General features: G+C 46.0%; 1 protein-coding gene across 2 annotated transcripts in view; it reads left to right on the forward strand.

The window, feature by feature from the left end:
* The first annotated feature begins 1,343 nt into the window (after positions 1-1,343).
* SLAIN1 (SLAIN motif family member 1) overlaps positions 1,344-12,757 on the forward strand; it is a 54,464-nt gene continuing 43,050 nt past the window's right edge. For both annotated transcript variants that reach the window (XM_075433977.1, XM_075434053.1), the window contains exons 1-2: positions 1,344-1,804; positions 5,001-5,140. In XM_075433977.1, the coding sequence (XP_075290092.1) occupies positions 1,344-1,804; positions 5,001-5,140 (601 nt within the window). The remainder of the gene's footprint in view (positions 1,805-5,000; positions 5,141-12,757) is intronic.

The raw sequence follows: 12,757 nt of genomic DNA on the forward strand, positions 1-12,757 counted from the left end.
TATCTCAAGAGTGGGTGTCAGGAGGATGGGGCCAGACTCTTTTCAGTGGTGCCCAGCGACAGGACAAGGGGCAATGGGCACAAACTGAAACACAGGAAGTTCCGTCTGAACATGAGGAAGAACTTCTTCACTTTGAGGGTGACGGAGCACCAGAACAGGCTGCCCAGGGATGTTGTGGAGTCTCCTTCTCTGGAGATATTCAAGACCCGCCTGGACAAGGTCCTGTTCAGCCTGCTGTAGGTGACCCTGCTTCGGCAGGGGGGTTGGACTAGATGACCCACAGAGGTCCCTTCCAACCCCGAACATTCTGTGGTTCTGTGATTATCAGTGGCTGGCTGAGCAGCTTACGTGCTTCCTGGAGATATGCTCCCTGTTTCGTATCAGAGCTTTAAGAGACTTCAGGTTGGTGACTTTTGGAGGTTGTCCCCTCTAATCACAGCTGGGGGAAATGAACCCACCAAGGGTCGCGTGATGGCTGAGCTGCCTTGGGCAACACTGAACGCCAGGTGGGAGGGAGGGAAACCAGCAACGGTTTTCTTCAGTGCTGGGCAAAAACACTGCCACCAGCGAACGTTGTTCATCCCCATCTCCAGTGAAGGCCTGAATGTCACAAACCCACCCATGCATCCAGACTGTGATGAAGGAAGCCATTCCAATACCGGGGCATCTTTCACCTCAGGGGTTCTCCCGCCCGTAAACAACCGTGTGTGGCTTCCTACTACGCATGGCTGGGTCTTCTTGCTCCACCAGCAACGCATCTTCCAAACCACGCCGCTTTCCTCGCTGTGAATCTCAGCTCCCAGGACCAGTTGCAGCCCCCAGACCGCCCGCTTTTGGCCCAATTCGTCCCTTTGAAGCCCCACAAAGCCTCCGCCCGTGGTTCCCTTCCCCGCTCACAGTCACGGCCCCGACGCCCACCCGGCTCTCAGCGGGGAGCGGCGCCCCGGGCCGCGTCCAGCCCGCAGGAGGGGGGCGGCGGGGGGAAGGCGCCTTTGCCTGAGGACCCTCCGCCCCCGGGGCTACCCGCGGAGCCCCCCGGGCGGGCGGCTCTTTGTTCCCGCCGTGTGCGTGTGCGCGGCACTCCGGCTGCCGGGGAGGGAGCGGGGGAGGGAGGGAGGGAAGGAGGGAGCGAGGGAAGGGGGGGGGGATCCCGCCCGTCTGCAGCCCGCTCGCCGCTGACGGGAGGCGCAGGAGCGGCGGCGGAGCGGGGCGGGCAGCGCGGCGCAGGGCCGGGCCGGGCCCCAGCGCGGCCAGCGGCGCCCCCCGCCTCCCTCAGGGGCCGGGCGGTGCCCTCCGGCGGCGCGGCGGAGCAGGTGCCGGCGGCGGCGGCGGCGGCAGGGGGGATGGAGGCTGCCTTGCTGAAGCCGGCGATGATGGCGGAGGTGAAAGGGAGCGGCGCCGGCCCCGCCGTCACCGCCGAGCTGGAGGTGAAGAAGCTTCAGGAGCTGGTGCGGAAGCTGGAGAAGCAAAACGAGCAGCTCCGGAGCCGCGCCGCCGCCGCCGCCGCCGCGGTGACCGCCGGCCCGCACCTGCTGCTGCGCCCCGGCAGCCCCCCCTCCGCGGCGGGCGGCGGGGCCGCGCCGTGCCTGCCCAGCCCGGTGCCCGCCCTGCTGTGCGCCGCCGCCGCGCTGGGCTCGCCGGAGCCCCTCGCCTACTTCAAACCCTCGCCCGGCCTGCCGGCGGCCGGCGGCGGGGGGGGGCGGGAAGCCGGCGGCGGTCCCGGGGCCCCGGCGGCCACGGTGCTGGACGAGGTGGCGGTGCTGGAGCTGGAGGACGGCTGCGGCGGGCGGGACGAGGAGACATGGTACGTGCGGCCCGGCCCCCCTGCACCCCTGTCCCCGACCGGGCCCCCCCCCCTCCCGCTGTCGCTCTCCGGGCTCTGATTAACGTCAGCCTGCAAATCGACCTGATCTCCTGCTGCCTAAACCCAAATCTGCCGCCTTTAATTAATTTTTTCTCCCCCCCCCCCTAAAATGTGTCGCCGGAGCGGTTAACCCCGCCGAGGGTTGGGGCCGGTGTGCGGGACGGGGTTCGGGCGGGGGCTCTGCCCCGCGTCCCGCCCTCGGCGGGGGAGGAGGATGTGTGCTCGTTTTCCCCTCGGAGAAAGATCGTCTTCTCTCTTAATTTCGGGTCTCGGCCTGCTGTTTACATAAGGAATTAAAAATAGCGGGAGAATTGTGCCGGGAAAGCCTTTATCTGCGCCGCGCTGCCTCCTCCCCATCCTAAAACCTGGGCCCAGTTGTCTCCCACGTTCAGGGAGGGCTTTTGTCTCTTAGACACTGAGCTAAGCGGTGGGCTGTGTGTCCTGAGCGCCCACACAGCTCCGAAAGGTGACGGCTGGGTGCTGGTAAATGGAATAAAGCGGGAGGGAATAGCAGCTGGGTGAAGCAGAGAGTAAGATCGACCCAGAGGAATGATTGCGCTCGCTTGAAAACAGGTAGAAGGGGAAATTACAGGCTGGAGGTATAAATAGATACGTGAGCGTGGTGCTTCAAAACTTGGCAGCGTGGCCGAGCATCGTAGGGACTGTTCAAACACTGCTGGAATGCTGCGTAAATCACTGGCTGCCCGACCGTGTTAAGCGTAAATGATGCTCAGTTGTTTTAAGGTGTCAGGGTTAAAATACATATTATCTATATTTAAGTAACCGATTTGAGTATTTGTCAAAGCTTCAACGTAGTTTTTTATGTGGTTTTTAAATCGAACTGAAGTTTACGTCAGCTGAGAATAAAAGACATAATGCAGCTGAGGGGCATTCAAACATCTTTATTTTTGGTAGCAGAGAAGGGTTTTAAAAATTAATCTAAATATCATAAATTTTTCTTGAATGCTGTTTGCGGGTACTTCATGGTACAAATAACAGCATGCTGCAGTTTTGGAAAATTGCTTTTGAGAGTCATCAACAAATTGCATAGCAATTTTTGTCAGTGTTGTTTCATTGTGCATAGCATTAGTCTGCGCAGGGCTGTTCTGGGGTTGTCGATCCAAACTCGAATCAAATTCTACCTTCATCGTAACGCCTTACTTTCCTTTACATCAAGGAGTATCGAATTTGTTTGAGCCCGTGCTGTTAAACAAAATGTTTTCCCCGTTTATATTTCAGGGCAGTAGAAAGTCAGCATTATTTTATGTGCCTCAGTAGAGTTTCCTATTTGATTTGCCCCCTGGAAGCAATCTTAAATGCCTGTCTGGGGGCCAGAACTTACCTTTATGTCACACACGTATGTGCCCACAGGAGGAATTTCACAACAGGAATTTGTTAACAAATTTATTCCACTGAGTTGGTTTAGCTGTTGAACGTTTTTAGTTCAAGGCTGAATCTCCACTGTTGTCCGTGAGAGGTCAGCTGTGTGATGCCCAGCTGCTTGGGGCTTTTTTGTAATGTCAGTCTTTAAAGCAAGCTGCTTGCTGGAAAGCCAGAGACCAGTGTGTATCCTAGCTGTCAGTTAGTAGTTTTAGGCCTGAAGTAACTTTGCTTTTTTTTTTTTTTTTAACTGCAATTACAAAACAAACGTAGAATTAGCATCATTGCAGACAAGTCAAACCTCTTTTTATTGTTCTCAGCATTTTACACAAACCTCTGATCACTGAGAATTCATCAGTCAGATGTTTGGCTTTTGAAGCACTTCTGCAGGTTAACAGGAACGCTGAAAGCTTTCCTTTTCCTTCTTTTTTTTTTTTCTTTTCGTTTTTGTCGGCATCGTTTTTTAAATGTGTAGCCAGGCACCGCGGGAAGTCAGGGGAAGTGAGTCCTCTCCTCAGAGGAGTTTGATAGTTGATCTCTGCTGGGATTGCCAAGAGAGATAGCAGTCACAGTGAGGATATTTATTCTTTGTGAGCTGGGTTGAGAGCGCCGATTGACTCCAGAGGAGTAAAAATCATTGAGCAGACACTGGAGAACAGTTGCTCTTGAGGGACATGTGGTAGCCAAAACCCTGAGGGTAAAAGGCTGCTGCCTGTTAGTGGTCCCGAGGAGCTGAGTCCCTGTTTATTGTTACCTTCTTGCCTTTTGCACCCACTGTGTGCAGGCCAGGCTCCTTTGCAGCCCGTGGAGGGTTTTGCTGGTGCCTGAGGATCTGCCCCTGACTGTCTGCGGCCCCATCCATCGCAAGCGGTCGGTCAGGCCAAGGAGCTCCGAGCCGTCTCCAGCGGCCAGGAAGAATTCCCTTCCCGGCTTCCCGGGAGAGCTGGGCTCTCCCAGGTGAACCACTGGGTCTGCTTGTGTCCGCTCATCTGCAAGGGCAACGGCAGCAGTGCGGATCCCAGCTTCAAGGATTTCCCCGTGAAATCTGCTTTGATACCTGGCTTCCTAATGTGCTTGACCATCAGCTCATTAGTTGCCTGCTCTTGCCAGAGAATAATGCGTATATGCTAGCTTTTCTTGCATTTTTTTTCCTGCTGGAATAGAATATCGAAATTGGATTTTCATTGTTTCTCAGCAAATGTTTTCTAATCTTTAAAGATTTGACATTTGATTCATCTGGGAGAAGATGTTGTGTATGAAAATCAAATTATACTCAGCACTCTGACAAGTTGATTAAATTGTTGTAGGTAAAAGAGTGAGATAGATAACAGTGAAATTGTGATTTAAATGTCAAATCAGATACTGAAATTACCCAATCTCCAGTAAAGAAAAATACAAAGGGAAAACTGACAGCACCTTTGGTGTGTGTAGGGCGCCTAATGCATTTGGACTTTGGGCAGTGCTGAAATTCGGGCAGTGGTAGGGATGAGAGAGAAGATTGTAATGAGAAATCTACTTGAACTTTCTTTTGGCATTCCAGACCTGTAGAGTTCATGTTTTGCCACCTACTTCTCTTGAGGAGGGAAGAAGAAAACCAGTGTAAACTCTTTTACTGTGGAGTATCTTTTGTTATTAGAATATCATATTGCAAGGTGTTGCACTGTTATAAATTATTAGTGGGCAGGAAAGTGAGAATACAAAAGTAAACCTCTAAGTATTGCATGTCTAGCTGATATTTGTGTGTATTTTGGTTAAGGTTGTACGTCCTGCCTAGCAAGACTCTCAGTCCTCAAGAGAAATCACTGAGTCCTCTGCAGTGGTGCCGGCGTGTTCTGGATCATCCAACTCCTGAGATAGAGGCTGCAAAACGTTCCCTATGCTTTAGATTAGAACAAGGTAATCGTATTCTTTGAGTTTCTTTACTAGTAAGTTGGCCTTTTGGTCTGGCATTTCACTTGTGTTTTGTGTGTTTCACATGTGTTTCACAATTTTTTCTCCACTATGTAATTGCTAACAATTGTTTGAAATTATTTTTTTCTGATCATGCATTTTTTAAAGTGTTCTTCTCCTTTGGTATCCTTTTATCCCCTGCATAACTTGTGATTTTTAAACTCGGCAGTTTTCATCCATTGCTTAAAGTAGTGGACTTCTTGGTGAGAAAACTTTGATGCTGACTTTACTGTTGTTATCTCTGTTGAGATTTGAAAAACAGCGCTTTTGCTTTTCTATAAAACCAAAATTGTCAAGGTGCTGTAAATTTGTAAAGGCATATTTGTCCCCATCTAATGTAGTCTCAGGACTTTGCTAAGTGTAGGACAGACCAAGAAGAGCTGTAATTTGACTGCTAGCACTGCTTTGTTGAGCTCCCGGTAGTCTGGAGTACTGGGATCACTCCGATGGCTGTTTGGTGCCAGGGAACTTGTAGAGTTACATCTGGGTGTGCTGAATTTTATTCTAAATTGGTATGAGCCAGCATTATTTTTACTTTCTTACCGTCTAGGGTCCCATTAAGATTGTAATAAGCGTTGTTGAAGAAAGTAATTGAGATAGGGTATTATCTTAAAGTTTATAACTCAGTGGGAAAGAAGCAAATGAACAATATAGGAAAACGACAGGAGAAGGAAATAAAGCTAATGACAATATGAGCATATGGTTGTGTAAGCTAGCTACTGCCGTCATTAAGAGAGATTGAGCATGTTCCTGTATGCTTTGGAGGATATGGGTAGCTGTGGATTAGTCTTATCCAAAATCAGGCATTTAACTGAATCAGTCTCTGAAGGCATCTGTCTCTTTGCATTGACTATGAAAGATCCTACAATGATTGTTGTCCTGGCCATATCTGGTTGAACTCATTTGTCTGAAGTTGTGTGGGCCGAACTGTGGTTCCTATGTTGGTAATCATGCCACCTAGCTTTAGGGTGGAATTTGGCCCACAGTTGGGACACCTGAGTTCAGGCGTCTGTGTCTGTGCTTGGCAGTCGATGGGAGTTGTGTCCGGAGAATCAGAGGAATTGGGGGAGCTACCTGGATGATGGGGTGTAGATGTTGGCCTTAGAATGAAGTCAGTAGCTCTCTTGAGTATACTGACACTAATGGGTGCTTGGCACTCAACTCCCATGTGGTCACGCGAAGGTACGTCTGCATGGTGCAGGACATCACAGGCTGGAGCTGAATCTGGTGTAGAAGCTCCATTTGGATTGCCCCACGTAGGCATCTAGTGCCATTTGAGATGGCCTTGCTTACCCTGGTTTCCACTCGGTTCGGATACAGACCTTCCGTAGGTCTTGCACCTTCTCTGCCATTCCTTTGAGGGTATCTTGGCCTCCCAAGGGCCTCTCAGGTGGGCAAGCGCATCTGGGTACGGGCAACTGTGTCAAGTCCATTATGTGAATATAAAAACAAGCCAGAGGAGCGCATGACCTGTTTTTCCCTTACAAGGTATTATTTAAATTTAATAGGCAGTAAAGGTAAATTTATTGTTTCAAATTTGAATCGCTCTGTGGTTATTGGTTCAATCTCTCTCTGTGCAGAAGTCACAGTGAGTGACACATGTCACAGAGAGTTATGTTGAGGATGAGTTGTTTTGATCTATGTGTTCTACTTGTGGTGATTGTTTCATGAATTTCTTGGGATCTGTAAAAAGTTTCTGAGAAATTACATGCCATGTATGAAACTCATTGTGGGAGCAGTATGTTCAAGGAGGGAATGGACTCTTGTTTCCACTGCAACAATTCTGTGCTGAGTTGTTTTAGTTAATAATTCAGTTAGACTTGATTAACTCTCGTATTTCTAAAAATTTTTTTCGTATCACCTGTACCTTTACAAATAATATGTAATAAGCATATGTCATATTTCTTACCCTGACTTTGTAGAAGTTGGTTTCACAATATTTATTTCTTCCTCAGTTAAGAAACCATGTGTGAGATTTTTGTAAGATTCTAATAATTCTGTTTTAAAAGTACAACAAACTTTCTGTAACTTGACTTCCCTGGGTTTTGTTTTGCAGTGTGCTCTATCACTAAGTATATGTGTGTAAATATCTACACATAATTTTATCCTGATTTTGAAAATGACTCAGTAAGAATGGCATTATTCTTTTCTGGTACTAAAGTTTCAAACTTTGTACTTGTAAGTTGAACAGTGTTTCCCCCTTTTAGCCATATACCTTGCAAAGGCATTTTAGGGGGATTTTGAAAACTGCTTGTGCCTCTTCTGTTAGGCACTGAGACCATGGTAACACTGAAGTGCTTGAAAGTTACTATGTATATAGTCAAAAAAAACATTTATAATGTACCAGCCTGTGTTTTCTGAAACAGCTGGTAGGTAGAATTTGCTTAGGAATTTTGTCCATGGTGCATTAGCCAAAAATTAATCCAGTTTAGATTGTCATAGCTCTTTAGGCACTGTAGTATGCATAGAAATAAAAAGCAGTAAAAATTGATTTTTGCCTGCAAAGTCAGCATATCAGAATAAGTGCATGCAGAGGGAAGAGCTGTGAGCCAAAAGAAGTAAAATTTTGCTAGGCTATTTTTCTGACTTTTAACTAATTCGTGTTCTCTTCTTTAGATTTTTAAATCTAATTCGTGTTCTCCTCTTTAGATTTTTAAATCTGTGCTCATTTAGTCCTCCTCGTGTAAATTTTCCTTACTACATTATATCCTGATTTGCATAAAAGCATTAATTTGTGGTCTGAAATATCCCAGCATTAGGATAGCTCGTAACAAGGCTAAAAGTTTTGTGAGAGACTTCTGCCAAAGCAGTCCTTGGTGTTGAAATGATGCAATGACTACTTGGTCATTCAGGCTGGAGAGTCACTTGAACGATGCTAGTTTACTTTCCACCTTGTTGTGCTCACGAATCTGTTTCTGTTCTGGTGGAAATGTCTGTTTTAAGTATTCCATGGTGGAAGTAAGATTTCATCTTGGCATCAGTCTTTAAGGGTATAAGCACAGTGGTGGTCGCCAGCAGGTGGTTCTTCAGTGAACCACTGTGAGAACTTGGACGTGCTTCTCAACGTTCCTCTGGTCTACCACAAAGTAGATAAAGTTTATATCTGGTTTGTAATGAACTAGACTTATTACAAGCCCTGTTTCTGTGGATTAAGCATGCTAGCTTTAAGGAGGATGAAAGTTAAATGTAACCTCCTATGATAACATCGTTGCTTGGAGTTGTTCCTGTTTTCCATGAGCAATTCTAGTGTTGAGGTAATATTGGTTTGTGGATTTTTTTTCTGTTTTTTTTTTTTTTTTTCTTCTTCTCTCTGTGACCTGACCTGGATCACTTCTTTCTTTCTTTTTGCTCTTCTTCAATCATCTTTTGTTGGAAACCTTTCTGGTTTGTTTTATTTACAGCAGTTCTCTATGTACTGTAGGGTCAGTTCCCTCTCCCTTTGGTTTTTGATCTTGCTGTCTGTTTTATTTCTTCATTCAAATCAACAGGGCCACATAACAGTCTTAACGGTGTGGTGGAGCTGCTTCTGTATTTTCTTGGTAGTGCTTGGAGATGTTGGGACGTGTCAGTATTAAACCCAGTGAGCAGAGAGATGTGATGTGTAAACTTCCTAGCTGGTGCAGGTGGGTATAACCCCTCTGAAATCGATGAGATGGTGTTGATTGACACCCTGTATAGCTTCACTTCTGTAAAATGCTCTCGAGCAGGCGGGTGGATAAACTGAGGAGTTAAGAGGCTTAGTTAGCAAGGAGTCAGACTGTAGGGGCTTGGCTTTTATGCAGGGCTTCAAAGCATATCTCATCCAATTCAACCTTCCAGACAGAAAACTCCTCTTTGTTGGAGAGTATGAAATATTGGCTAGATTTGGAGTTTGGCTTAAATGAGTTTTTATTCAGAAATGCTGTTTCAGATGTTTAAAAAGAGCAGACAACAGAAGTCTGTAGGTTTTGCAGTTGGCTGCAGTAATTTATAGTTTTAAGATTAAACTCTGCTTCGTTTCTTAAAATGAGGAGTGTGGTTCAGGATGAATGCTGTTACATCATCTGTGGATGATAAGTTATGTTGTAAAACAGATCCATTGTAGTATCTCTCCAATTGCTTATGATTTCGCAAAACCCAAGCATCTCATCAGTGAAATTTTAGCCTTTGTGCTGGATCCCAGTGTCACATGTCAATTAAGTTCTTAGAGGTTTTGCAAATGCTGATATCACTGAATATTCTAACACAGCTGCTAAAGATGATTTGTATATTTCAATTGGGAAAAACTCGGGTTTGATATTCTACTTAGGAGTGTGTGCTTGCATTTCAAACAGAGTATTTCTCTCTAGCGCTGGAACATTTCTACTCTGCAAGTACACTTCAAGGTAGAAGTGTTTCGTTGAAAACCCTTATGGCAACAAATGCATGGGAGATCAGACGCTTCACTTTTTATTAATTTCACAGATATCTCTTGCCTTTTTAATACAGCTCTTGGATATGACTTCCACTTTTTATTAAATTATAATATACATACTATGTAAGAATATAATTTTGTATTTGGGGATTGTTGTGCAGCTATAAGTAAATATTTTCTTAGAATTGATTTCTGGTTGTCATTATACTTACAAGAAGATGCTGAATTCTGAAGTCTACGTAAAGGTTTGTAGAGAGATGGTGTTGGGTCTCACCTCAGCTGAGAAGATACCCGTCCCATTTTAGAATATAAGTGTTCTATTAAGCCATGCTAGCTACTGAGCTGGGATTATCAACTCTTCATCAGTGGTTAAACAGCTATAAACAGTGTCAAATTTTATGTGAGGCTTATTTAAAGTTGGTCCTAAAAGTTATGATTAATTTAACCTAACTTTAATTACTAAAGTTAGATACCTGTGAAAAAACATTTTGGTTGTCTCTAAAGAAGCCAAAGAGCAATTCATCCAGCCTGTCTCACTCCATTTGTAAGCAATTTTATGAAGAAAGTCTGGAGATACTAATTTCTCTCCCTTAATTAGAAAGAAAAGCCAACTTGCGTAGTACTTAACATTGGAAGGAATTAGACGACAGTATTCCTTTATACTTTTAACAAGTCTTGAACACGCTCTGCATTTTGCAAGAATAGCCCTGATGCCTTACATTCAGAGATGGTTTCTCATTGTCTCCTATTTCTTCAGTCATGGGACTTCAGACCTGGCTCATAATCATTTGTCTGTATGCTTAAGTTCATTCTCCAGAATGGGGACAAACAGGACACTTGGGGGAGGGAGTGTGTTGTGTGTTTCCATGTACTAGTAGCTGATCTGAATGTTTCTATGGTAGTTAGGCACAACAGTTTTGTGCCAGGGTCAGTACTGATGAACTAGTTGGTGTAAATGCTATGGTATGTGTCTGCTGGTCTTAACTGAGATACATGGGGTATTGCTTTATGTTGCGTTTGAATCACGAGGAAAATCTGGGTGATTGAATCTACCCTGGGAAGATTTTTTTGTGTCTCAGTTACCAGAGGCAGACATGGAGCTGTTTCTGTTGTATCTGACTCCCAAGGACCTTGTCTTTGGGTTCAGGCATTTATTATGTGAATTCATAAAACGTGGTATGGCCCAGATTTATTCCACCTAGTTTTAGGCGTGTGTCTGGTATACCTGATTTAATAGCACAGTCACTTTGGCCATGATTCATTTAGCTTGACAAAGGTGCTAAGTGCAATTTGACATGCTCTTGGGTCCTTGAAATATCCAGATGGGGCAGATGGTTATGGACAGGAGCTGCACAACAACCTCACTCCAGGACCAGCTGGAACACCTCAGGTATCATTACATTCTGGTTTTAGACAGCTGAATCATGCCCCTGATGTTTTGTGCTGAAGAGTGGGCTCTGCTCCAGGCTCTAGGTGTTTAAATGAAGCTGTTTAAACGTTTGAGTTATGTTTAGAGTGGCCAAATCCAGTGAACATCAAGATGTAAGGGAGTGCATTGATCCATTTCTCCAGAGTTGAAGTTGTTGGGAGTCCCAGACACAGGAGAAGACTCCTCTCCAGTCCACTAGACAGGAGGCTGCTGCAATTCCCTGTTCCCAGGTCCAGCCAGCGGTAAGGCCAAGCCTTGCTGGCACATCTCACACCCATGCTTGTATATGCACACACCATGTACCTGCCCAGACCTGTGGTCCCTGAAGTGTCAGACCCCAGACCCCCAATCTCTGGTAGCTCACCCCTAGACCTGTTGTCCCTGTGGTATCCAGCCCCCAGACCACCAGTCCTATCCACTGGCTAGTCTGACTTGATGTTTGCTGGGATCTTGCCTGCATACTCATATGGACCTCTCTGTTAGCTGTCCTAGACCGAAAGTCCCTCCAGTGTCAAACCTGTAGACCTGTAGTTGCTTGACAGTGGGTTCTCAGACCTTGTGTCCTGCTTACTGCCTGGTGTGGTTTGAAGCTTGCTGGAATCTCTCTCATACGCATGGCACAGAGGACACCCTTTGCACAGAGAAATAGGAGTTCAGTAAGAAGTAGAAAGAGACTGGTCAGGCACAGGGCTGGCTCAGACCGGTGGACTGACCAGCACCTTGTTTCCACGTGGCCAGCGCCTCTCATCCCCCTTCTCTTCATTTCCCGTGCATATTCCTTACCTATCCATTCTGATTTCCCACTTTCTTGGTCCTTGTCTGCTCCTGAATAAGGAACCTGTCTCTAATTCCTTTTGCCCATTTTTCCAGTTTTGCTGCATCTGTACCCAGATTTGGTATTTCTGGTGCTGTTACCTAAGTCATCTCAGCTTTAGATGGTGTTATGGATGGGGTGACCGAGGCACTGCTGACCTTGCAGGTCTCTGCCCCCAGAAGTCCCAGATGTTCCCCTTCAGGTGTCTGTGATGTTCAGCTGTTTGTCATGGAAACCCCCCCTCAACCCCCAGTGAGACCCAGCCATCCCTCACGACACTGTTGGTTACTTTTGGCAGCTTTGCAGTGCGTTCCTTCCTATGTTGAACAACGTCTTGTGTCCAGTCGTGTAGTTCCTCGTGTTGCGTCCAGTTACCTTCACTTGTGGCCGAGGAGGACGAGCTGTCTACTGGCATACCTTCACACGAACAGTATTTAAATTCCCATTGTAGGCAGTGGAAAGGCAGGGCTAGGTTTGGTTGTCCATGTGCATGGCACTGGTGCCTTCAAAATGCCCTGACCAAGTGTCTAAATGGCACAAGATGCCCACGTGTAGGGAGCTGAACTGAGCTGTAGATCTCCATTGACTGTAATCAGAGCTTAGGTGCAAAACTTACTGTGGACATTGAAGACACTCAGAGGGAAGGTCTGTGGTACATCAATGAATGGCTGAAACAATCTTATGAGAGAAGGTTGATTTCTTTTTCTCCTTAGAGATATATGTGTTAGTGTGTTAAATTTTTTAATAAACATTGTTTTCATCGGTAACTAAATTAAATCTCTTCAACAGTACATGTATTAACATTGCAGGTGACTTTAATATGTAACCTGTTAATTTGATGGAAGTACTTTAAGAGTTTTGGAAGGAATATTTGTAATTCTTTTCTAATTAAATCTGAATATAGCTTCAGGCTATACCTTTTAAATT

The sequence above is a fragment of the Opisthocomus hoazin genome, chromosome 1, assembly GCF_030867145.1.
Source record: "Opisthocomus hoazin isolate bOpiHoa1 chromosome 1, bOpiHoa1.hap1, whole genome shotgun sequence".
NCBI lineage: Eukaryota > Metazoa > Chordata > Aves > Opisthocomiformes > Opisthocomidae > Opisthocomus > Opisthocomus hoazin.